Below are 26,849 nucleotides of genomic sequence, written 5' to 3' on the forward strand. Positions count from 1 at the left end.
TACAACCAGATACTGCAGAAACCAAACATTTCAATCAAGGATTCTTTGCAACATAGTAGACTGTATGCATTTGCCCGAATGCAAATTACTTTGTGTTTCAATTGATAAGTCGCGGAGGAGGTAGAGTTAGCTGCTTAATGCAATTGTAGGTGACAAACTGAATCTACTGTGTAATAATAAGACAGCATGTTAAACAAATCAGCAAATAATTCTGTAAAGATGAGCTTACAGAAAATGTAGAGGTAACACAGAGCAAAGCGGAAGAGCACAGCAGGCCAGGCAGCGTCAGGCAGGAAAGTTGATGTTTCAGGTCGGGATCCTAGAGAAATTTTTTTTTCTCTCTGAAAAAGGGTCCCGACCCAAACCGTCAGCTTTCCTGCTCCTCTGATGCTGCCTGGCCTGCTGTGCTCCTCCAGCTCCATGCTGTGTTATCTCTGACTCCAGCATCGGCAGGTCCTACTAACTCTTACGGAAAATATATACCTGTTCAAAGATTAGTATAGAAATTTGAAGCAACTTAAACTGAAGCTGGAACCGGTGAAATGCCCACATTTAGCAAGGATTTGGCAACAAAACAAGGTGATAATTTAACAGCAGTATTTTGCATTTATTGCAGTTTCATCAACATTCTGTACTCTGGAAATTGCCCATTAACAATTTAAAGCAAGCTTCTGTTTTGTACAGTTGTTGACTCTTTTATCAACTGGAGAAATGTGCATAATTCTTGTTCTTCTGCGCAGCTGAATTTTAGTTCCAGGTAATTTTAAACATCAGCAAATAAATTACTACGAAAAGTATTGATAGGTTTCTCTACTCAACTAAAATGTTCTGCTTTTTACTGATTTGTTTTTAATGCAACCTTTGACTCTAAAGACTTGAAATTAATGCCAAGGGTTAAAACAAACAATAAATCTCTTCAGAGCAAAGTAAAGGGTACAGGACCAATTGAACTGATGTGTCCTATCGTTTACAAAATATTCCTGTGTTTGTACAATAAACTCCACCTCCCTTTGTGTTAAATAAATATGTAAATAGGTCACAAGTTTTCTTTAGCGTCAATTTCCTCGCCCATTCCTATAGTGTGTTTTTATGTAGTTTTTTTGGTTGGAATATTTTGAAATACATAGGCGTGTCATAATTTTATATTAAAATAACATGGTGATAACTATACAATATCTGTGGTAAATGTTCATGTATTATTGCTACTGTAGCACCACTGATGTTCTGGATGTGAGTTTGCTCGCTACCACTGATGTTTGTGGAAGCACAATAATGTTGTGTACCTCCACTCTAATATTCTAGCTCTGATCTATATAATTTCACATTGTGTTCAAAGATTTAGGGCTATTATTTTGGTATAAAGTGGTGTAATTCTCATAGGTCAGTTGTAATCCATGCATTTTCACTATATTGTTTTGCATAGTTCCTTGTTATCGCTCTTGCATCATTCAATTCATTTTATCAAGTGGAGTAGTATATATTGTAAATTTTCAAGATTACTATAGAAACCTAAGGTTAAAGAATAGCTTGTAGTTGCATTAAACCCCATGACAAAAAATTCATCTCTTGAAAATGAAATATTCCCTGCCAATCTGGTTGACAAAATTCACAGGCCTGAAATAAGTGTATCTAGAAAAGCCAGACAGTGTAAATGGAGCAGATACTGGAGATTTGAAACAAAAACAGAAATTGATGGAGAAACTGAGATAATGGGAACTGCAGATGCTGGAGATTCCAAGATAATAAAATGTGAGGCTGGATGAACACAGCAGGCCAAGCAGCATCTCAGGAGCACAAAAGCTGACGTTTCGGGCCTAGACCCTTCATCAGAGCTGTTGAGTGTGAGGACGAGTTCCGCTAGGCGGATGAGAGTGTCGGTGGAGGGGGCCTGGTCGGGCCTGCGGGACCAGAAGAAGCGGAGGGCCTTGAGGCCATCTCCATGCGGAATGCAGGTGTACAGGGACTGGACGTCCATGGTGAATATGAGGTGTTGGGGGCCAGGGAATTGGAAGTCCTGGAGGAGGTGGAGGGCGTGGGTGGTGTCACGGACATAGGTGGGGAGTTCCTGGACCAAAGGGGAGAAAATGGAGTCCAGATAGGTGGAGATGAGTTCGGTGGGGCAGGAGCAGGCTGAGACGATGGGTCGACCAGGGCAGGCAGGTTTGTGGATTTTGGGAAGGAGATAGAAACGGGCCGTGCGGGGTTGGGGAACAATGAGGTTGGAGGCTGTGGGTGGGAGGTCCCCTGAGGTGATGAGGTCATGAATGGTGTTGGAGATGATGGTTTGGTGCTCGGGTGTGGGGTCATGATCGAGGAGGCGGTAGGAGGTGGTGTCGGAGAGTTGGCGTCTGGCCTCGGCGATGTAGAGGTCAGTGCGCCATACTACCACTGCGCCACCCTTGTCTGCGGGTTTGATGGTGAGGTTGGGGTTGGAGCGGAGGGAGCGGAGGGCTGCCCGTTCTGCGGGGGAGAGGTTGGAGTGGGTGAGAGGGGTGGAGAGGTTGAGGCGGTTGATGTCTCGACGGCAGTTGGAGATGAAGAGGTCGAGGGAGGGTAGGAGGCCTGGGGGTGGTGTCCAGGAGGAGGACTTGTGTTGGAAGCGGGTGAAGGGGTCAGTGGAAGGAGGGTTGGGTTCCCGGTTGAAGAAGTAGGCATGCAGGCGAAGACGGCGGAAAAACTGCTCTATGTCCGACCGTGATGGAGAAACTAGCAGGTCTGACACCAGAGATAGTAAGAATTGCATATGCTGGAGTCAGAGATAACACAGTGTGGGGCTGGAGGAACACAGCAGGCCTGGCAGCATGAGAGACACAGGAAAGTTGATGTTTCAGGTCAGGAACCTTCTTCAGAAATGAGGGGGGGGAGAGGGCTCTGAAATAAATAGTGGGGGGGGTGGGCTTGGGTGGGGAAGGTAAGTGGGATGGTGATAGCAAGTAAGTAGTGGTGGGGATTGTCAGTGAGGTGGGAGGAGAGGATAGGTGGGAGAGAAGACAGGGACAGGTCAAGGAGGCGGGAATGAGAGGGAGGGTTGGTCTTGGGATGAAGTCGGGGGTGGGGAGATTTTGAATCTAGTAAAGTCCACATTGAGACTATTGAGTTGTAGACTCCCAAGGCAGAATATGAGGTGCTTCTCCTCCAGCTTCCAGGTGGTGTCATTGTTATTAGGTCTGACACCATCTGTGGGAAGAAAGCAAAATTAACATTTCAAGTCCAGTGACTCTGCATCAGAAAATCTTTTGTTGGCTTGGAGCACATGAGGCACTAGTACAGTTTTTACGTTGGCTCTATGCCAGGGCTTCTGGGCCAAGCCGTTTGAAAAGATTTTAATATTTATGCAACAACATGCCACATAACTGGATATTTGTTCTATTAGATTACATTTACTTATGAAAGAAAGTTGCTCTGTAATAATCATTTCCCACCAATAGGTATTGCTATTCTGCCACAAAAGAAGCAGCATTAGAAAATATTGAACTAGCTAGTTCTTCAATTTCTGAAATTTATATTTAAATATATTACAGGAGTTTAAAATAACCTTAGGTTTGCTTTCCATTCAGATTCTGTCCATTATTTTTGTTGTATGTCATTGATTAGTTTTAGAATTTTAAATTTGACATAATACATGAGTCTGAGCATTGTTCAGTTTATCTGTTTAATCCATTATTGGTGTTGAACAACTAAGCCCAGGTGACCCATTCCCTGTATTATCATTGACTTCATGTACGCAAGTACTAAAAGGTGATAAATACATGACAAAAGATTTTCTAGTCTGTTGTTCCATTTACAAAAGTTTAGTACCACAGAATAAACAATGTATCATTGAATCATCAGCCTTATGCCTCATTGCAGTGTTTGCATGGGTTGTTACTGGCTCACCTTTATATCACACTACAGTGAACTAGCCCGTAGTTCCTAGCTTAATGGAATAGAGGAAGAAGGGATAGGGTAGGCTGAGAGTGGTGGCCTGCAATTCAGTTGCAGCTGATGGTCCGTGGTGTTTCATGAATGGTCAGTTCTTGGCTTTTTATTGATGAATAGTTTGTCCCATTTGGTGCTCTTGTAGTGTCACGCTATAATGGAAGGTGTCCTAATGGCAAAGATAAGACTTCATCTTCTTAAGGACTGTATGAATGTTACTTCAACCAATGCTATCATATAACAATATGTTTGTGACACTTGCATTGGTGAGGACAAAGTCAAGTGGGTTACGCCTCTATGTTGACTCCTTCAAAACCTGATGCAAGACTAGTTTGGCAGCTTCTTTCAGGGCTCTGCCAGCTCAGCCTGGAGGAGTACTACTTTGTAAGGATTGTTGATGGATTAATTAAAGTCCCCCACCCAAAACACATTTTGTTCTCTTGCTTCCTCCAGGTGTTCACCATGCAAGAGTTGAAGCTAGGCAATGGGTGGTGATTAGCAAAGGCTTTTCCTAGTATTGTTTGACCTGAAACTATGAGACTTAATGGGACCTAGTGTTGAATCATTCTTATCTGACGGGACATGTTGTGTTTTCATCTTCAGCAGATCGGTTCGGTTGGCACAACACGACATACCTGATTGTGCAGCATAATTTGAAATGTCACCTGATTAAAATGTTTCTAAATGCAGTTATGTCAGATTTTTGTTGGCTAAGGTGTTTCTGTGAAAATTCTCCTAACTTGGAAATTAATCTTCAGGCACCAGCAAAGGGAATCTTGTGGCGTAGAATGGTTTGGCCTTAGTAAAGTTTTGCCCTGTGTGATTTCTGGATAATTCCCAACATTTCAATGCTTACCACACGTTTTTCACAAAATGATTCCATTTTGAAGCTTTTAAAGTTGTTTTCACAACAAGACCACAGGGTAGTGGGGTATTATGAGAGCTGGAGCCTGTTACAGAGAGTGCATAGTTGTAATAACTTAGTCAGAGCTCTATGGCAACAATCGTGGCCTGAGGGTTTGTGAGCCCAACGTTTCAAATGGTGACCCCACTTGGGGTCTTAACCTCCATCCCAATTCGGAAACCATCTGATAGTTTTATCTGAGATTTTATTTGCTGTGTTTTGTACTGACTGGTGGCTTCCTCGGCTCTTTCAAATTCAGCGAGATATTGTGGAACTGGAATCATGTAGGTCGGTCTGGACAGGTTCATCAATGGAAATTTGTGAACCTATTGGATGTTAGCCACAAGCTACCAGGTTTCTTGAACTTAGTTTCAAAACTTACTACAACAGAATTTAAACTAGTAGCTTCTGGTAGGCTAATTTGTAGCCAGTAAGTTTGTAAATACAATTCTTGCTGTCACCCTGCTTAGCAGCTTACTCATCCAGTCCCATCGCATCCAGGACCTTTTTCCTTAAATTCCCCCACCCCCATCACACCTATTTTCTCAACGAAGGTAGCCATGTATTTGCACGTATTTCCTGTTGAGCTCAGACCTTATCTCTGTTGCAAGCCATTATGCAGCATGGTGATAATTTTTAAAAGAAAAAAACATCTTCAAGTCTCATAACACAACTGTATTTTAAACAGGGCTCTCTGCAGAAGAACAACCAACTAGCATTAGTAGTTGCACCTGCCTGCCCCAAAGCCCAAACCTGCATATTCCTTGAAATTCATTACAGGTCATTTTCATCATATTTTTGGCACATTAAACTTGGCTTCAGAAATTCTCATAAAAGCACCAGTACATATTCAGATTATTCAATTCAACACAACAAGTGTGAACGTCGCCTTTTCAGGATCCTTCAAATTATCAATTGCCATTCAGCTATCTCAGCATTCTCAATAGGAGTTCACTTATCTGCTCTGTGTGGCTTATAGCATTGTGACAATCCCAAGTAAAATTACTGTTTCACTCTAATTGTGCTCACTGTCTTTGCTCAACCTCATGACCACCTTCAACATTATTGACCACTCCATTCTTCTTCACAGCTCCATCTCAATAGGTCATGCACATGGAATTAGAATTAGGTTCATTGTCACGTGTACGTAAGTGACAAGAGAAAAAGAATACCGTGAGAAGCGTACAATGTCGCCAACACATAGCACCATTTTAGGTATAAAGTGCTGAGGTACAGACCTTAGGTGCAAAAATAGGTAAAATAAAGAAAATCATTAGACTACGTTACAGATATACATTGTATATGTTTACAATAGAAATATAAGAAATAAGGCCAAAAAGATAGACGTTACAATTTTTCTATCAGGGCTTCCATGTGGTCTGACTGGCCTCTGGGCCTCTGGCTATCCCCACTTTGCTCTGGTCCTGCCGGCTGCCATTCCCACTCTGCTCCAGGCCGTTGGCTGCAGGCCGCCCCTACTCCACTCCAGGCCGCTGACAACCATCCCCACTTCATTCAGGGCCCTCTGATCATTCCAATCCAGATCCACTTGCCATGTCCACCCCTCTGCAGGCTACTGGCCGCCCCACACTGATCCAGGCCTTTGGCGGAAGAGGAAAAGAAACACGAGAGAGAAAGAAAAAGAAATGGAATGGATGGAGCAGATGGGCTCCACTGTAGTGTCCTACCCTGCCACCATCTTGTTTAATAACTAAGGACTACTCATTCATTGTTTTGTTGCAACCTGACTACGACATGGTAGTATGTCTGTATGGATTTTAGTAAAGAATTTGGCAACGTCCCACATGGCAGACTGGTCAAAAAAAGTAAAAGCCTACGGGATACAGTGTAATGTGTCAAATTGAATCCAAAGTTGGCTTTGTAACAGGAAACAAAGAGTAATTAGTCATGAGAAATGCAGAGTTACAGGGATTGGGTATGGGCATGGGTCCGAGTGGGATTTTCTTGGAGGGTCAGTGTGGACCTGATGACCAAACAGCCTGCTTCCACATGATAGTGATTCTAATTCTAGTTTTTCTTTCAATTCCATTTTTGTTTCTGATCTTTCTCTTCCACATCTAGTTTCCTTCTGTCCTAATGCCCCAGCAGTTTTAATCGCACATTGAACATGAGGAATTGGTGAACTGGACAGTTACAACGTTTAAAAGACATTCAGATACGTACATGAACAGGAAAGGTTTGGAGGGATATGGGCCAGGACCAGGTAGGTGGGACTGGTTTAGTTCGGGATTATGGTAGACATAGACTGGCTGGACCGAAGTGCCTATTTCTGAGCTGTATGAGTATGAATCTATGACCAAGTTCAGAAGGTTAAATAAATTCTTACTTCACTCCTGATGTTAGTATATCAGAGTTTGAATGTTTAGTAGATGTAGTTTTTCCAATGCAGTATGCACTTAATTTTGTGTGATGAAATAAACAAGCCAAATTTATTCAGATAGCAAATAAGGTGCTTGTTTTTAATGATTTTGTAAAAAAAAAACTTTGCCTTTTAAACATGTTTATGCTTTTAAACAAAAACCTGTCCTGAATGCCGTGACTTATGCACACACTGGCATGCAAGAAAAGCAAACAAGTTACAGAGTCAGGGGCAGCTAAAATTGGAAAATAGCTAAGTCCTTATATAAAAAAAATTGTTCCTTTAGTCATCTGGAATTTCAGTGGCTCTGTGACGAATGTAAGTTGGCTATCCTTCCAGTGCTGTAGTTGTGCTATGACACTTGAAATTTTCTTTTTATCAAATTCTGTTTACTGTGATATATTGTAACCTGTACCAGGGATAGTGTTTGAGTTGACAAGACGATTGTGAGAGAGAGAGAGAGAGAGAGAGAGAGAGCTGCTGTTCTATTATTCCACTTTGTAGGCCTTCTTGACATCATTGACATCTGTAACAAACACAGACAAGCTGAAAATTTTAGTTCTTCGCATGTGGGGTTCTGATCGCGCAAGAGCTGGCTATTGACCCATAATAGAGCGAATCCATATTAACAACGGAGTTTTAATAAAGCTGTCGATGCTATTGAAGGAGATGTCATTTCCCTTTCTGCATATTGGTGACCTTTCTGCAGATGACCTTTCTGCTGGCATTTCCTGATGAAAGAGTTTAAATGATCTTGACGCAAATCAATTCTTAAGCAACGTTGTTTAGGCAACCATTACATAATTTCCAATGGAGAATAACCAGCTTGCCAATCAGGTGATTTCTGCAGCCAATTTAAAACAGTGTTTCGGTTTATTTAAGATGTTTTCATTCAAACTAGAAAATTGAATGAATTAAAGATTACTAATCGATAAACAGCAACTTCTTATTAACCAGCAGCTGTGGACCACAAGTGTGCCAGTTGATCAAATATTCTGGTTAGCAACTGCAGCCTCACAGCACCAGGGACCCAGGTTCGATTCCAGCCTCGGGCAACTGTCTGTGTGGAGTTTGCACATTCTCCCTGTGTCTGCGTGGGTTTTCTCTGGGTGCACCGGTTTCCTCCCACAGTCCAAAGATGTGTAGGCTAGGTGGATTGGCCATGCTAACTTGCCCATAGTGTTCAGGGGTGTGTGGATTATAGGGCATGAGTCTGGGTGGGATGCTCCAAGAGGCAGTGTGGACTTGTTGGGCCAAAGGGCCTCTTTCCACACTGTAGGGAATCTAATCTAAACAATGTAAAAATAAGTAATAGAAATGTAATGCAGGGAGTATACACATCAGTGTTATACTTTATTTACTGCATAAATCACTTAATAATGTAATTTTTCCTTAAATAAAACTCCGCGGCAGGAAGTCTTCTCACTCACCCTCAACTGATTACTTGGACATCGTGATAATACCATAAACTTCTGGCATTTGAGGTACATAATTTTTGCCAGTTTTTCAAGAGTGCCTGTTCATAACATGCTGATTAAAACAAAGTTTTCTGTATTACAACTTCATGACATACTCCTCAATATCACTGTCCTTCTCTGAGGTAACCGTAACACTTTTCTCAAGCTGAACCTTCATGGTGCACAACTCCATTTTGATTGTGAATTTTTTTTCACTCTCATGAACTCCGTTTCCAAGGATGTTGCCTTTCAGCTTTAGAGTACAGTGTTGTATCTGACCACTTTTATATCTGAAAACCCTCACAACCATATTTATGTTTGTGTAGAGATTGACATTTCCTATATATTTTTCTTACTGCGTTCCTGGCTCCTTCAGGAACTGGAAATTGTTTGACTATAGCCGCACACAAGCACGCACATCACTACCGGCACTGCTGTCCTTATCCAGTTGTTTTGGCTATATTACTACTTTAGTTCAAAGTTGCCATTCTTTAAAATCCAGCATTTCACCTTATTTTGCATGTCCTTTTGGGCAACAATCTGAAATAAAGTTATATTTATTTCCCCAATATGTCTATGTTATCAGTCTTTTAACCATATTTCCCTTCATGTTTCCTTTCCTTCTTTCTACTATCTTTTTCTTGTTTTAACCCCTTCATTCTTTCTCATGTTTTTTCCACCTAAATAAATCTTGTAAAAGGTCTTGGTCGTCTTGTTTTTTTTAATTATTTCTTCTGCTTCTGGTTTGTCACTAATATACAACAAAGTTCTGGAAACTCAGTAACTTCACAATATCTGGTGTTGGAGGAGGGAAGTGGGGTTGGCAGTGAACATTACAAGCCCAACATGACTGTTCTTTGAAGCTGAAATGGGAGGTGGAAAAGTGATTGGATTTTTTTCTATTTGTGGGATGTGGGTGTTCCTGGCTGGCCAGCATTTATTGCCTGTCCCTAAGTTGCCCTTGAGGAGGTGGTGGTAAGCTGCCTTCCTGAACCACTGCAGTCCACTTCCTCTGGGTTGACCCACAGTGCCCTTAGGGAGAGATTCCAGTATTTTGACCCAGTGACAGTGAAGGAACAGCAATATATTTTCATGTTAGGATCGTGAGTGGCTTGGAGAGGAGCTTAAGGGTTGTGGTGCCCCCATGTATCTGCTGCCCTTGTCCTTCCAGTTGGAAATCATCATGGGTTTGGAAGATGCTGTCTGAGGACTTTTGGTGAATTTCTGCAGTGCATCTTGTAGATAGTACACACTGCTGTTACTGAGTGTTAATGGTGGAGGGAGTGATGCATTGGAATATCATTGCCAATCAAGCAGGCTGCTTTGTCCTGGAATGTTTTAAGCTTCTTAAGCTTTGTTGGGGCTGCACTCATCTAGGTAAGTATTCCATCACGTTCCTGATTTGTGCCTTGTAGATGGTGGACAGGCTTTGAGGAGTCAGGAGGTGACTTACTCGCCGCAGCATTCTTAGCCTCTAATCTGCTCTTGTAGCCGCTGTGTTAAAGTGGTGAGTCCAGTTGTGTTTCTGGTCATTGATAACCCCCAGGATGTTAATAGTAGGGGATTGTGATGGTAACACCATTGTTTGGGTAGGGACAGTGGTTAGATTGTCTCTTATTAGTAATAGTCACAGCCTGGCATGAATGTTACTTACCACTTGTTAGCCCGCATCTGGATATTGTCCAGATCTTGTTGCATTTGAACACAGACTGCTTCAGTATCTGAGGAGTTGCGAAAGGTGCTTAACATTGTGCAATCATCAACAAACATCCCTATTTCTGACCTTACGATGGAGGGAAGGTCATTGATGAAGCAGTTGAAAATGTTTGGGCCGAGGCCACTACCCTGAGGAACTCCTGCAGAGATGTCCTGGAGCTGAGGTGATTGACCTCCAACAACCATGACTAACTTCCCATATATCAAGTATGACTCCAACCACGGGAGAGTTTGCCTCCTGATACCCATTGATTCCAGTTTTGCTAGAGTTCCTTGACGTCACACTTAATTGAATGCAGCCTTGATATCGAGGGTTGTCACTGTCTCCTCACCTCTGGAATTCAGCCATTTTGTCTATGTTTGAACCAAGGCTGTAATGAGGCCGGGAGCTGACTGACCCTGGTGGAACCCAAACTAAGCGTCACTGGGCAGGTTATTTCTGAGCAGATGCTGCTTGATAGCACTGTTGATGGCACTTTCCATCACTATACCAATGCCGTTTATGGTGTTGAGAAAGAAGGAAGGGCAAGGGAATAAATAGGAAGGTCAAGGCAATGTTACAGGATGTGGTGAGTTGAAACATGCCATAGAACAAAAGTCCAGGGGAGTGTTGATAGTTTTTGACAAGAGACAATGCATAAATCCAGATGTTGGTAGCAGTATCTTGGTGAGTTTCCTCTGGGGGCTCCGGTTTCCTCCCACAGTCCAAAGATGCAGCAGCTAGGTGGATTGGCCATGCTAAATTGCCCATTGTGTTCAGGCATTTGGAGATTAGATGGGTTATAGGGAATGGGTTGGTGTGGACTTGGTAGGCTGGAAAGCCTGTTTTCCACACTGCAGGGATTCTATGACAAATAAATATGGGCAGCCTAACCCAAAAAAAAACATGAACCAAGATACAAGAATTGGTGAGAATAAAAGGGTATCTTGTAATGGAATACAGAGTTCATGGTCTGAAATTAATGATCTCCATGCTGATCTCCAGAGGCTGTATTGTGGCCACTATAAAGTATCTAAATAGAAAATGAAGTGTTGTGCCTCCAGCTTGCATCAGGCTTCATTGGAACACTACAACAGACCTAGTTCAGAAATGTTAACATGTTATTTGCTGGTTGATGTCACCTTTTTATTTGATAAAGCTGGCTTTACCTAGGCACTGTCCAATTCAATTGTTACACTCTGTCCTGAGAATAAAAATCGTGGATTTTGCTCAAATCTCATAATTTGCATCAAGCCTAGATGGTCAAATTATCCAAGCTAAGGACTCTGGCAAAAAGATTTTTTTAAAGGAGGAATCTTTAAAACAAGAACAGAATAGTCATCTAATTGTAAGCAGATTTTATCCAATGTAGAATTAATATTTTGCAACAATTTTAAACTGATTCTGATTTCGGCATGCACCATAGTTTAGCTGCATGCTCCATAGTTTAGCTCAGTTGGATGAATAGCTGGTTTGTAATGCAGAGTGATACCAACAGTATTGGTTCAATTCCTGCATCAGTCGAGGTTACCTGAATGATTCTGCTGCTCAACCTTTGAGGGCAGCACGATGGTTAGCATTGCTGCCTCTCAGTGCCAGGAACCTGGGTTCAATTCTAGTCTTGGGCAACTGTCCGCATGAAGTTTGCACATTCTCCCAGTGTTTGCAGGGAGAATTCCTCCGGGTGCTCTAGTTTCTTACCGCAGTCCAAAGATGTGCAGGTTAGGTGGATTGGCCATGTTAAATTGTCCCATCTTGTCCAGGGATGTGTAGGTTAGGTGGGTTAGAAATGGAAAATGTAGGGGAATAGGCTAGGTGGGATGCTGTTCAGAGGGGCGGTGTGGACTTGTTGGGCTGAGTGGCCTGTTTCCACACTGTAGGGATTCTATGTCTATGTCTAAATGATCAGTGGAGTTTAAAGCATTTTAAGTTCAGCTCTTATCATTTTAAAAGTAATTTTTATTGCTCAATCATATGAGAACTGCAATAAAAGCGAGTATTATTTATTTAAACTGCAAGGAATGGGAATCATTCAGAAAATCCAGGGATAATCTAGAGAAATTATCTCTGTACTTAACTGGTTCTCCCCTGTTTTTTGTTGTGAACCATGGAGTCTTAGAGACGCAAAAGAGGCCCTTCAGCCCATTGAATATGTGTTGACTTACCTGAATGAATCCCACTTTTCAGCACAGATCCAAAGCCGTGAATGTTCTAACATTTCAAGTGCTCGTCATGTACTTTTTAAAGGCTAAGGTTTCCCACCTCTACTTTCCTCCAGGCAATGCATCCCAGCTTTCCACTGCCCTCCCAGTGAGAAAACCTTTTCCTCAATTCCCCTCAAAATCTCCTGCCTTTTACCTTAAAATTATACCTCCTGGTTTGTACCCTTCAACTAAGGGAAACATCTACTTCCTATCCACCCTGACTGGTGCCCCTCATAATCTTATGCGCCTCAATCAAGTTTCCCCTCTCTGACTTCATTGCTCCAAAGAAAACCATCAACCCTATCTCGCCTTTCTTCATAGTTAAAGTGCGCAATCCCAGGCAATATCCTTGTGAATTTCCTCTGCACCCTCTCCAGTGCGATCACATTCTTCCTCTAATGTGCGAACTGGAACTCCAAACCTTAATGTCAGCTGTGGTCTAACCAAGGCTTTGTACATTTCCAGTAGGCGCTCCCTGTTCTTGTAGTGTGTGCCATGATTATTAAAGGCAGGTGTGCCATATGCCTTCTTAATACCCTATTGACCTGTTCTGTCATCTTCAGGTATCTGTGGATATAGACCCAAGATTACCAGCCCTGTTCCTCTAAGCTTCCAAGTCTCCTGTTATGCCTTCCAAAGTGTAACACCTCACATTTAAAGGGTTAATTTCAACTTTGCCACTGAACTGCCCATCTAACCAACCTGTCTATATGTTCATGTAACCTAAAACCTTCTGGCTCATGATTAACCACCCAGGTCAGTCTTTGTCTTCTGCAAAGTCACTTATCAGACCCCCCACATTCTCATCAGTATCATTTAAATATATCATGATCACTCGGGGACCTGAGACTGTTCCTTGTATGCCATTGGACACTGGACTTCAGTCACACAAACAGCCTTTTGCTACCACCATCTGTCTCCTATGGCTAAACCAATTTTGGACCCATCTTGCCAAGTTACCCTTGTTCATACAGATGATATTGTATAATGCTTCTGTAAGACTTGCAGTGCTGAGCATTCTTATGCTTTGGTTATTGAGCGGAAACTTGTTGGAGGATTTTTAAATAATTATTTTGCTCTTTTGCCACCAGTGTTGGGGGTTGCTGTTAAGCAAACTGATAATGGGGAGGATTGATAAAACGTGTGCCTCTACAGATTATTTTGTGATGTGTTTATTTTCCATTTTGAGCCTACAACCCCCATTTCTTACCTGGAGAATTCAAATATTCAATATGGTGAATCAGAAAAGGTTCATGTATGAATTTTTGCTATTTTTGTAGGTTAACATCTCAACTTAATTTTGCACAAAGCAGATAAACTGTTCAGTGTGAAGTACTCCACATAACAGTATTTAACTGAGTTTCAAAGTTTCATTCGACAAAACCCTACTCTTACTTCAACCTGCAACTACAGAGGGTGGATGGTTTAATTCTTAGATCTTGAAACTTGGAATGTACTCTAATCTGAGAATGTGTTTGGGAGGGAAGTATAAATTACAGAGGCCAGTGCAATCATTTTAGGCAGAAACAAAAAGAGGAAAAAAAATGGGCAGCATGGTGGCTCAGTGGTTAGCGCTGTTGCCCCAAAGTGCCAGGGACCTGGGTTCAATTCCAGCCTCAGGTGACTGCCTGTGTAGAGTTTTCATGTGCTCCCCGTGTATACATGGGTTTCCGCCAGGTGCTCCGCCTTCCTCCCACAGCCAAGAGATGTGCAGGTTAGGTGGATTGGCTATGCTAAATTGCCCACAGTGTCCAGGGTGGTGGAGACTGGGTGGATTAGTCATGGGAAATGCAGGGTTACAGGAATAGCGGAGGGTGCTGGGTCTGGATGGGATGCTCTTTGGAGGGTTGGAGTGGATTTGGTGGGCCGAATGGCCTGCTTCCACTGTAGGGATTTGATTCTGTTCTATCCCATGTGCATTTCCATTCTGTATCAGTTTCCCATGTGGTCCTTGTCAAAGACTTTGCTGAAATCCGAAAAAACTACATTGACTTTGTGCATGAATCCCAAAAAAAATTGAGAACTCACACTTCCTAAGCTTCAAAATAATTTGCAGATTTACAACAAAACTCTTCTAATCTCTAAGCTGCACCAACTAATCTTTTCTGCTGAGTTTTTTTTCCCTAAATTTTCCAGTAGTCTTGTAAGGAGTGAAAACTAAACTTGCTTGAGACCCAATCAAGTCTCCTTGAAGATGCCCTAACAGCTTTCGGTCTTGGTACTTACTAATGAAAAATCAATCCTTGGTTATTTTGAAAGGGAAACAAGCTTTCAATGTTTATTTTACATCTCCAAATTACAGAATAAATATCTAAATATGTAACTATATATACATAAATATACGAATAACCCCTATAGGTTTGTCTTCACTGCTCTCAGACTTGTACTGAATTAGGGAAGGTGATAGCCTAGTTGTATTATCACTGGACTGTTAATCCAATAGACCCAGATAATGTTCTGGGGACCTGGGTTCAAATCCTGCCATCGCAGATGGTGGAATTTGAATTCAATAAATATCTGGAATTAACAGTCTAATGATGACCATTGTTGATTGTCGGAAAAATCCATCTGGTTCACCAATTTCCTTTAGGGAAGGAATCTGCCATCCTTACCTGGTCTGGCCTACATGTGACACCAGATCCACAGCAATATGGTTGACTCTTAACTGCCCTCTGGGCAGTTAGGGATGTGCAATAAATGCCGCCTAGCCAAGGATGCCCTCATCCAGTGAATGAATGAAGAAACAATAATATTCCAGAAGATTTCTTAGACCTTGATGTTCTTTTTTCAAAAGAAAACCTTCGTGAAAGAAAGAGGTTTCATATATATACTCGTCATTCGCGATGGTGGTGGCCAGCACACTAATGTATAGAAAAACTAGCATTACAGTTTCCAGTATTTATCCAATTAATTTCATTCCATTTGAAAAAAGTAGTGAGAGTCATTAGACATACCAAAGATTGTGTGCTGTAACAACATCACCTTTGATCCATAGACCTCTGTTCCAGGACTAACTGTTCTCCTATCCAACCTGTTCTGGTACAGCTATAATTCTGGCATCTACCCAACAATGTGAAAATTTGCACAGAGAAACTCTGCCCAAAATGGGGTAAATCAAATTTGACCAATTATCACCCTATTTGCCTGTTCTCAACATCAGCAAAATGATGAAAGAAATCATCTATAAGCAGCATTTATGGAATAATACCTATTGTGTGATGCAGAGTTTGTATTCCGACAGGACTGCTCCCTTCTGATCTCATTACAGACATGGTTCAAGGTCCAGCAGAAGAACTGAAACTGGACGTGAAGTGAGAATGACTAAACTGGCTATCAAGGCAACATTTTGGCCAAGTGTGGCATAAAGGAGCACTACAAAGTGGAAATCAGGAAAACTCTCCAATAATTGGAGTTATTCCTATCTCAAAGAATGATGGTTTTAGTGGAGATTAATCATCTCGGCCCAAGGACATCAGTGCAGGAGTTCCTCAGAGTAGTGCCTTAGGCCCAAACACCTTCAGTTATTGTATCAGTGCCCAGTCCCACTAGAATAATCTCAAAACTGGGAATGCCCACTGATAATTGCAATGTTCACTGCCATTGTTGTCTCCTCAGATTCTGAAGCAGTCTGTGTCCATGTGTGGCAATACCTGGATGACTTTTTAGATTTTATTTGGTTTGATTTGATTTAATATTGTCATATGTGCCTAAGTGCAGTGAAAAGTTTTGTCATGTGTACAGTACATGCAGATCATACTGTACAAAGGTCATTACGGTAATAGAACAGAGCAAGGAATACAATGTAACAGCTGCAGAGAAGGTGCACAAAGAATGAGATCAACATTAAATTTAAAATTTGAGATGTCCATTCAGAAGCCTAATATTGGCGGGGAAGAAGCTGTTCTTGAATCTGTTGTGATGTGGGTTTAAGCTTTTGTGTCTTCTGCCCAACTGAAGAGGTTAAAAGAGATTATAGCCAGGGTGGGATGGGTTTTGATTACGTTAGCTGCCTTCCCAAGGCAGCAAGAAGTATAGATGGACTCATTGGATGGAAGCTTAGCTTGCGTGATAGACTGGGCTGTGTTCATAACTCTCTGTAGTTTCTTATAGTCTTGGGTAGAGCACCTACTGTACCAAGCTGTGATACATCTGGATAGAATGCTTTCTATGATAGTCGGAACTGCAGATGCTGGAGAATCTGAGATAACCAGGTGTGGCGCTGGATGAACACAGCAGGCCAAGCAGCATCAGAGGAGCAGGAAGGCTGCGTTTCGGGCCTAGACACTCCTTCAGAAATGGGGGAGGGGAAGGGGATTCTGAACTAAATAGAGAGGGAGGGGGAAGTGGATAGAAGATGGACAGAGGAGAAGATAGGTGGAGAGGAGACACACAGCTCAAAGAGGCGGGGATGGAGCCAGTAAAGGTGACTGTAGGTGGGGAGGTAGGGAGGAGATAGGTCAGTCCAGGGAGGATGGACATGTCAAGGGGGTGGGATGAAGTTAGTAGGTAGGAGATGGGGGTGGAGCTTGAGGTGGGAGGAGGGGTTAGGTGGGAGGAAGAACAGGTTAGGGAGGCGGGGACAAGCTGGGCTTGTTTTAGGATGCGGGGTGGGGGCAGGGGAGATTTTGAAGCTTGTGAAGTCCACATTGATACCATTGGGCTGCAGGGTTCCCAAGCGGAATATGAGTTGCTGTTTCTGCAACCTTCGGATGGCATCGTTGTGGCACTGCAGGAGACCTAGGATGAACATGTCGTCTGAGGAATGGGAGGGAGAGTTGAAATGGTTCGCGACTGGTGTTCTGCAAAGCGGTCCCCAAGCCTCAGGTTCGCACTAAACAACTGCACCTCCCAATCACGAACCATTTCAAGTCCTCCTCCCATTCCTCAGATGACATGTTCATTCTGGGCCTCCTGCAGTGCAACAGTGATGCTACCCGAAGGTTGCAGGAACAGCACCTCATATTCCGCTTGGGAACCCTGCAGCCCAATGGTATCAATGTGGACTTCACAAGTTTCAAAATCTCCCCTCCCCCCACCGCATCCCAAAACCGGCCGAGCTTGTCCCTATCCCCATCCCCCACCCGCATCTCCTATCGACTAGCCTCATGCCGCCCCCTTGACCTGTCCATCCTCCCTGAACTGACCTATCTCCTCCCTAACTCCGCACGTACGCTCACCTTTACTGGTTCCATCCCTGCCTCTTTGACCTGTCTGTCTCCTCGCCACCTATCTTCTCCTCTATCCATCCTCTATCTGCCTCCCCATCTCTCCCTATTTATTTCAGAACCCCCTTCCCCTCCCCCCCCCAACCCCTCCTGAAGAAGGGTCTAGGCCTGAAATGTCAGCCTTCCTGCTCGTCTGATGTTGCTTGGCCTGCTGTGTTCATCCAGCTCCACACCTTGTTATCTCAGAATGCTTTCTATGTTGCATCTGTAAAAAAATCGGCAAAAGTTTTTATGGACATAACAAATCCTAGTCTTGGACTGATAAGTTGCAAATAACAGTGCATTCCATAAGTGCCGGTTTATGAAATGAGGGAATCTAATCATTCATTACTTGACATTAATGAGCAATAACTATTGACCTAGCTGGTGATGCTCACAAACTATAAAAGCAGTGATATAAATTGAATTGTATTAAATTTCCAAGTGTAGGTAGTTGCTTCTTCTGAATGATGAAATCAGGAAAATGTATGCTTTGAAAGATGAATAGTTCTTTGTTTGCCGAAAGATGCTTACAGTCTATTGACAAAGGAACATAACATTTCATGGGAGAGAAAGGTTTATTTTCTCCTTTTAATATGTATAATTGAGCATCGGATAATGTGGTTTAGTCTGATAGTTGACAAATCATACTACTAGGAAAAACAAAGACGTTTTAATAGATTGAAACCCACATGGAATTAGTGTGAAAAGGGGCACATTGTCCCACAGAATGAGGAGAGATTGGCTTATTTACTCAGTTCCTCACACAAGGTCATCACTTTCAACACATCAACATAGCTGCAATTCTGCAACTATTAGTGGCTGAAACAAAAACAACACTGGTGGTATGCAGGAATTCTGCTTGCTGTCACTGTCAGCTCAGCCCTGTGATAAAAGGAGATGCAAGTGGTCAGGTGGAGGGGAATTAAAATAAATGTTGAAATCTTCCCTGATCACTAGACGTGTTGCTAAGTGAGCAGCAGAGCCACGCAAATCAGGAAGGTTTGATCCCTGATCTAAAGCAGGCTACCTGTGATCAGCAGAAATAACTTTTTATACTCTTGAATACCGAGCAGAATATTTCACTGTTGAGACATAGCTATAAAAGGCTGTTTGATGACATGCAAGAAGTCAAATAGTATTTATCGAACCATACTCCAGCAAAATGTCAGTAATTTTAGAGAGAACCTTTGTGAAATGAAAGCAAAATATGACTAGAAATATGAGGGCAGGTAATGGCCTAGTGGTATTATTGAAGACATAATAATCCAGAGACCTAGGTAATGTTCTGGGGACCCGGGTTCAAATCCCACCATGGCAGATGGTGGAATTTGAATTCAATAAATATTTAGAATTAAGAGTTTAATGATGACCATGAATCCATTGTTGGGAAACCCATCTGATTCACTAATGTCCCTTAGGGAAGAAAACTGCTGCCCTTACCTGTTCTGGTGCATATGTGACGCAGACCCACAGCCATGTGGTTGACTCGTAACTACCCTCTGGGCAATTAGGGATGGGGAATAAATGCTGGCCTAGTTAATGATGCTCTCTCCCTATGATTGACTAAAGCATGCTTTCCTGCAAGAGACTTCAAATTTGCAAATAAACCTTACTAGCTGCTACTTTGTAGCTCATTGTTTATTTGTAAATTTTTTTGGAACATAGCATAGCAGAATGTTTAATTAAGATAACACTTTGGAATGTGCCTATTTAGAACTTGTAACCTGTTGGATATTCTTTTGCTTCGTTAGCCATCTTGTCCAGTTGCAACTCCTTGCTTTATACTTCTCTGGTGTTCAATGGTGATCACATTTGCATTCATCCACAGATTGATGATAGGATCATTTTACAATATAAAGTCACCAAGAGCCTTCGGGGTTTATCTGGACACATCACTGGAATAATAATCCCGAGGGCAGGCTAATGCTCTGGACACATGAGTTCAAACCTCACCATGGCAATTAGTGAAATTTCAATTCAATTAATAAAATCTGGAAATGAAATTAGTAACAATGACCATGGAAATATCATCAATTGTTATAAAAGCTCATCGGATCACTAATGATGTTTAGGGAGGGAAATCAACCATCTTTATCCCGACTAGCTGTCAGACAGAAAGCAATGTGGTTGACTCTTAGCTGACCTCTGAAATGGCCAGACAACTCAGATGAAGGACAATCACAGCTGGGTAACAAATGCCAACCTTGCTAATGATACCCACATCCCAGGAAACAAACTATTTCTAAAATCTGCGACTTGTGAATAGACCAAGCAAATTAGCTTGAAGAAACATTACTGAGCTGTACGGAGTCTCAATCGGGAAATGCAAATTAGAGAACTTAATGCCAAACTATGTACACAGTGTGAAAACCTGGCCAAATGTCATATTCTCTTTTTAATTAAAATAATGAATGCTGTATAGTGGATTATGACACAAATTTGCATTTTCAAACTAACCTCCTTCTGTGTAAAGATATCATTAGTCCAGCTATTGAGTAGGGGATAATAGGGTTTATTTGGGTGCAGGGAGGACTTTTTTTGTTGACAGGAAATGGATAACAGAGATAAATGGGTCATTTTCAAATTGCCAGGGTTAACTAGTGAAGAACTATAAGGATTAGCGATGGGGCTCAAGTTGCTTGCACCTATATGAATGACTTATGCAGAGTCTGAAAATAATGCACAGTTTCTTTTGTTTCTCATTTGGGGTGGCATGGTGGCTCAGTGGTTAGCACTGCAGCCTCACAGCGCCAGGGACCCAGGTTCGATTCCAGCCTCGGACAACTGTCTGTGCGGAGTTTGCACATTCTCCCCACATCTGTGTGGGTTTCCTCAGGGTGCTCCAGTTTCTTCCCACACTCCAAAAGATCTGCAGGTTCGGTGGATTGGCAATGCTCAATTGCCCGTAGTGTTCAGGGGTGTGTGGGTTATAGGGGGATGGGTCTGGGTGGGATGCTACAAGAGACAGTTGGGCCGAAGGGCCTGTTTCCACACTGTAGAAAATCTAATCATTCATGAAATGTGAGCATCTACTGTTGTCGTCAGTGAGGTAGTTAATGGCTGCAGTCCACAGTGCTGCTAGCAAGCGGCTTGCTTGTTTATGATCCTGACAGTGAAAGAACAGTGATATGTTTCCAAGTCGGATTGGAGTCAACTTGCAGTTGGTGGTTTTCCCATGCGATCTGCTGCTGTTGTCCTTTTAACTGGTGAAAGCTGCAGAATTTTAAAATGCCAATGACAGAAAGCTAGACTGGAATATAAGCCGTAAGCAGGACGCAGAGAGACATGCACAGGTTAAGTGAAAGGAGAACAAGATAGTAGATGGAACATAATGTGGGCAAGTGTGGTTTATATGCCTTGATGGTAAGAATAGAAAAGCAAAATACTTTCTAAACAATGTGAAACTACTTCATGTCAAAGATCAGAGTGTTTGGATGCAACTTGAACTAGACATACAAAGTTAGCATTAAGTTATAGAAGTTAATTCAGAAGGCAAATGGCACATTGGCTTTTATTTCAAGGAATCATGAATATAATTAAACAAAAAAACTTTTCTACAATTGTATTGGTCTTTGGCAAAATCACACCTGGAATTCTCTGTGCTGTTTTGATGTCTATAAATAAGAAAGGATGCACTTGCATAGGAGGTGCTACAGCGAAGATTCGCTGGATTGGTTTCTGAGATGAGGAAATTAGACTATGATGAGTGTCTAATGAATTGGGACTGAACACTCTGAATTCTACAAGAGTGAGAGGTGAGCTCATTGCAGTATACAAGATTCCAGAGAGCTTCAACATACCAAACGCACAGATTTTTCCCCTGGCTGGGCAATCTAGAACACAGGAACATAGATTCAGGCTAAGGAGTCAGTTATTTAGAGCTGAGATGCAAAATTGATTCGCTATGGGGTTGGGAATCTTTGGAATTGTCCGCATTGGAAGCTGGTGGATTAAGTATAATCATGGCTAGGGTAGACAGATTGTTAATTTCTTAGAAAATCAACTGGATGCCAAGAGAGTGTGGGAAAGTGAAGATCAGCTATGATCAATTGAATTGAAAAAACAAGCTTGGGAGGCCATATGGTCTACTGATGCTATTATTTATGTTCCCTTGATCTTCTGCGTCAAGAAGAATACTTCTAATTTTGCCAACATGTGCTCATGACTGAAGTTCTTGATCCCTGGTATTGTGCTGGTAAACCTCCTTTGAATCTTTCCTAAGTTTTTTTCATGTCTTTCCAAGTGTGGTGCTCAGAATTTCCCACATCAGCTGAGGGCTAACCACTGTTGTGTAAAGCTCTAACAAAATCTCTACTTCTATATTTTTATTCTTCTGTTGGTAAACTCAAGTAATCCGATATTCTTTTGCAGCTACTTTATCATTTTTTCCTCCCACCTTTTAAGAAATTGTATGCGTGGATACGAAGATGTCTCTGCTCATCTATACTTTTCAGAACAGTGTCATTAATAGAATATTGTCTTGCCGTTTAAATCCTCCAAAAATGCATCGTTTCACTCTTCTACATTGAACTCAAGTTCCTATCCTCCTTCCCATTTCACCATCTGTTACAAGTCACCTTGAAAGCTAAAATTATCCTCATCACTACTAGCTTGTCAAGTTTGGTATCAGTGAAAACTTTATAGTATTGTTCCCTACAGAAGCCTAGATCATTGATTTTTTAAAAAAAGTGAAAATAGTAATGGATCCATAACTGATCCTTAGACAATACCAGGTAAATCATCAAAGCTGGAAAAGGCATCTCTCCATATGAACCTTTGCTTTCTCTCGATGTTGTATCAATATTGCCAATTGTCCCTTACTAAGTGGACTTGCATTTTTGAAATAAGCCTTCTGTATAACACTTGAACACTGTAGAAAAATTACATATTAATCCATTTACTACCTTTATTAAACCTTTCGGTTACTTCATCAAAAAATTCATTCAGTTTAGACACTTCTATATCCTCAGAGATAACCCTCGTTTTTTCAAAATCTCCCCAACCCCAGCCTCACCCCATGTCCAACCCTCCCTCTCATCCCCACCCCCTTGACCTGACACTACCTGTCCATATTTTTCCCCACCTATCTGCCTCATCCTTCCCACTGACCAACCCCCATTACGCCTACCTGCATCCTCCTATCACCATCCCAACTACCTTTCCCCAGCCCCACCTCTCTCCTCCCTCTATTTATTCCCCAGCTCCCTTCCTCCTCCCCAGTCCTGATGAAGGGTCCAGGCCTGAAACATTGACTTTTCTGCTCTTCTGATGCTGTCTGACCTGCTGGGTTCCTCCAGCTCCACACGGTATTGACTATTTTATATCCTTCCTGTGCAAAAGTCTACACAATACAGCAACTACAGCCAAAGAAGTTGAGCAACGTATTCAAATTTTCTGTTATAATCTATCCTTCTAGAAGCAAAGATAATGACTTTTTTAGATCCTTATCCATGTGCACTGTTACCATTTAACAGCTGGTTGCATTGCCCCTCTGGCATAGTTTTCATTTCCAGAGATTTCTTGAAGATTTATTGGTTATCTTGGGATCCTTCATTTTATCATCTTTAACTTTTGCCAGGAATTCCTTCTTTTCCTCTTCTGACCATTAGACATTGCCGTTACAAGTGCGTTTTCCTCAGCCTTACTAGTAAAATATATTACTTCAGACTTTGCTACGTTTAACAAGTATTTCTGTCTATCTTGCCATAGTGCTATGGCCCCTTAGACAATTTTCCTTCACCAGTATGGAGTCCCCAAGTGACTCAAATCATGATTGTGCGCACATGCTCTAGAAGTCATTTGAACCTCTAAGGTACTGCAAATCTAAATTTTGTAATCTTGGTGTTTTATGTGCTCCAAAATCTGCCGTTATCCCTTGATACTGGAAAATTTTTTTATCAATACTTATGATATTATATTGATTCTAGGGGAAATATTGGCTCATAAATCTTAGGGTGAAGAATGGTACTAAAAATATTTCTCAACATCTAGTTTCATTCTGATGCATTTAAATGAAACATTAACATCAACTATGTGAGTACATGCAGATCAGCGTGTTACAACATCGTAGAAGGCAACAATATATACAAGTAGCACTATATTTCTTACAATCAGCATTATATGCTTAAGAATTATGTTTTTGCTTTTACTAAAATTTGCTATAGTTCTGTATTTAAAAAAAACTTATTAGATTCTTCATGCATTGCAGTTTTAACACTGTAATACTTAGGAAGTGTAACAGATCTCTGCCTTTGCACATCATTTTGTTTTTAGTTTTACCACACTGTCAATTTTGTTAAATTGGCTTGTATGATTTCTGAACACTATGCAGAAGTGCAATTTTGAAATGAGGACTATTGCAGAGTCTTATGAATCCTTTGATAATGTTATCATATGGGATATAGATATAGTTTTGCACTTAAATCTTTCAGCTCAATCAGAATGTCTTACAACTTCTTTGTCTGATTTGTTTTTTAATTGGATGCAATATTTGACCAGTACTATCTGAGCTAGTTCCTTTTAGCGTGGTATTATTGCATAACAGATTGGCCCTTTGAAATCTGCTGTGGCCTCAGAATGCAGAGCAACCACCCCCTGCTTGAACTTTCTGTAACGTCTGTCTAGAAACAGTTGCTAAGGTTTTGCAGGGTTTATGAATGTGTGTTTTTGTCTGCAGCACACGTCTGCCTTGAGTGCTCACTCAGACCTTTGCTAAGCTCATTCAGATATAGAAGCCCCTTCATCTCACAAGACAGCCATTCAAGTCATTTGCCTGAGGATTCAGCAGAATGGAGTGCAGCTGCTCCCACTCTGGTTGTTAACATTAGAAGCTGTTTGGCAAACTTGAGGACGTTTAAACTTTACAGCTGACAAGATAGAATACGTATTTTAGATCGTAAAACTATGCCTTCTCAGGAACTGTGGTTAGAGAGTGAACAGACATGTTCTCCTATTGTGCACAAATCAAAAAAGGACGAGAAGCATCAAGAGCTTCTGTCAGTGGCTCTAGGAATAAAAGTCGTTAGAAGGAATACAATGTTATGGCAACCTCTGAAACTTTTTGCCTATTCACAGATCACCTCACTTATCAGAAGAGCTGCCTTGAAACAAAGTGAGAACCACTTCAATTATGAAAAAGCTCATAATTTTAAGGTAAGACTGACATTTAAGTGATGAATACAAAGCAGAATGGGCATTAATTGTTTTATACTTCATGTTTATGGAACAGTGCTGGGCACTTATGTAATGCGTAACTGTTTATACTGATTTCAACTTTTTAAATCTTTAGACAATTCCAAAAATGCATTGTTTTGATTTTAATGACATACTTACAAATTAGGGCTTTTTTAACCAATAGTTATTTAACTGCTCTTTAACTGGATCTAGTTAAAGATGGATTGTGCGACTGTGATCAGAAGTGCTTCTGGAATAGAAAGTTGTAAAACAATGGTAGTCTTGCTGGTGTTAAAAGTACACCACAGTTACTGCAGCTGCCATCTCTTAGTGCTCACTGCTGTTCGTTACACAAGATGTTATTAATTTGCTTTGTAAGCAACAGTTTTCTAGTTGAGCCAATCCCTAGCACTTTCTTCAACAAATAAGCAAACATTTTAACCGATAATTATAATTAGGTTTCTTAATGTAATATTAAACACTAAACAAAAGTTGCACTTAGTTTGTTAACCCCTTCAGCCTTATTTCCTGATCACTGCAAGTTTCATGTAACTGGAGACAGCGGGGATACGGATTTGGTCTTTGTGTCTTCGATGCTATTTCAAAATAATGACTAGGAAATGCACAAGATTTATTGAGGAATGGCTCTCTCTTATATTTTGTTTGGGGAAAGTAAATGTTCAGAGTCAATATTTTCTCAGAATTATGTGACTGAATTAATGTTGACCTCAAATGTATTGTGCCATCGCACTACCTGTTTAAAACAGAAGTCAGCAACAAGATAACCGTGGGTGTGTACTCATGAGAAGTCTACCTTGGCCTAACTTTCTATAGATATGTTTGGTGTCTCAAATTTCAACGTTCTTGTAGTAAACATAATAAATTGTATTTGTAACCCATGACACAACATACCCTCACAGTTTAGAAGGAGAACTTTTCAAACTACTGAGACTGCCAGCGTTTTGTCAGAGCAACCCAATTAGTCCCACTTCCTTGCTTTAATGAAATAATGCTGCAGTAAAGCAATTATTCATCCAACCATCCTTCGGACAATAGGTGAAGTAAGTGACTGGTGTTTGTTCTAAGTGAGAAATTCAATTGAACTCCAGTTGACAAATTCCACATCTCTAAACTGTTTCATCCCTTGCAATTTAAATATCACATGGTCAGCATATTACTTTTGCTTGAATCGACTCATTTTGTCAATGCAGCAGTTATAGCCAAATGTGAGGATTTTGGTACTGAGATGAGAATTGCTGACATTCTGAATAACCTATTGAAAAAAAACAATTCTTGCTCTATTCTCTAAGAAGCAGTTGGCTTTCAGTTCTTTCATGAATTCTTTGCAAATGTTAACATTTTCAATGGAGAGTGAATTTCTTGTTGCAAGTGAAACTTTATTCAGTGTCCTCAAACTTTTCATTGTTTTGCTAAACAGATCATATTCTCCTCAAAGAAGTAATTTCTGTACATTCTGGCTAAAATCAAACTTTGGTTTTAGAAATGGATCTTTTTTTTCAGTTATGTATGGTTATTTCTGGAACACAGAAATGTTATGTTCTATTTTTAAACTGGTGAAGACTCAATTCAAGCTTGGCTTTGTACACACTGAAAATGTCAATGAATAGTAAATTGATGCTTTTGTATCATGAAACAGAAATTATCTGAAAATATGTCTTCATTGGCAACCTTGCAGCCAATTATTCTAATGTTAGAGTTCATAATTAAATAATTTAATGGTTTCACAATGTTACGTCTTTAAATAGCTACAATTAATAGTGAATATACTGTGTTACTCAGACAAATACTGATATACTGCTTCCAGTAGTCATTACTGGAGGTTAGTGTTTGTCTCAGGCCCATTATAATCAAAAGAACTACAAGAAAATAATGTACAGTGAGATTAACCA

General features: G+C 41.1%; 1 protein-coding gene across 1 annotated transcript in view; it reads left to right on the forward strand.

Annotated features, from left to right (window-relative positions):
- Window positions 1–26,849, forward strand: part of chn2 (chimerin 2) — a 347,736-nt gene that overhangs the window by 280,101 nt on the left and 40,786 nt on the right. Inside the window, exon 7 of the mRNA XM_048521130.2 lies at window positions 24,841–24,918. Coding sequence (XP_048377087.1) covers window positions 24,841–24,918 — 78 coding nt within the window. The remainder of the gene's footprint in view (window positions 1–24,840; window positions 24,919–26,849) is intronic.

This window comes from Stegostoma tigrinum, chromosome 2, assembly GCF_030684315.1.
Source record: "Stegostoma tigrinum isolate sSteTig4 chromosome 2, sSteTig4.hap1, whole genome shotgun sequence".
In the NCBI taxonomy this organism is placed as follows: Eukaryota; Metazoa; Chordata; class Chondrichthyes; order Orectolobiformes; family Stegostomatidae; genus Stegostoma; species Stegostoma tigrinum.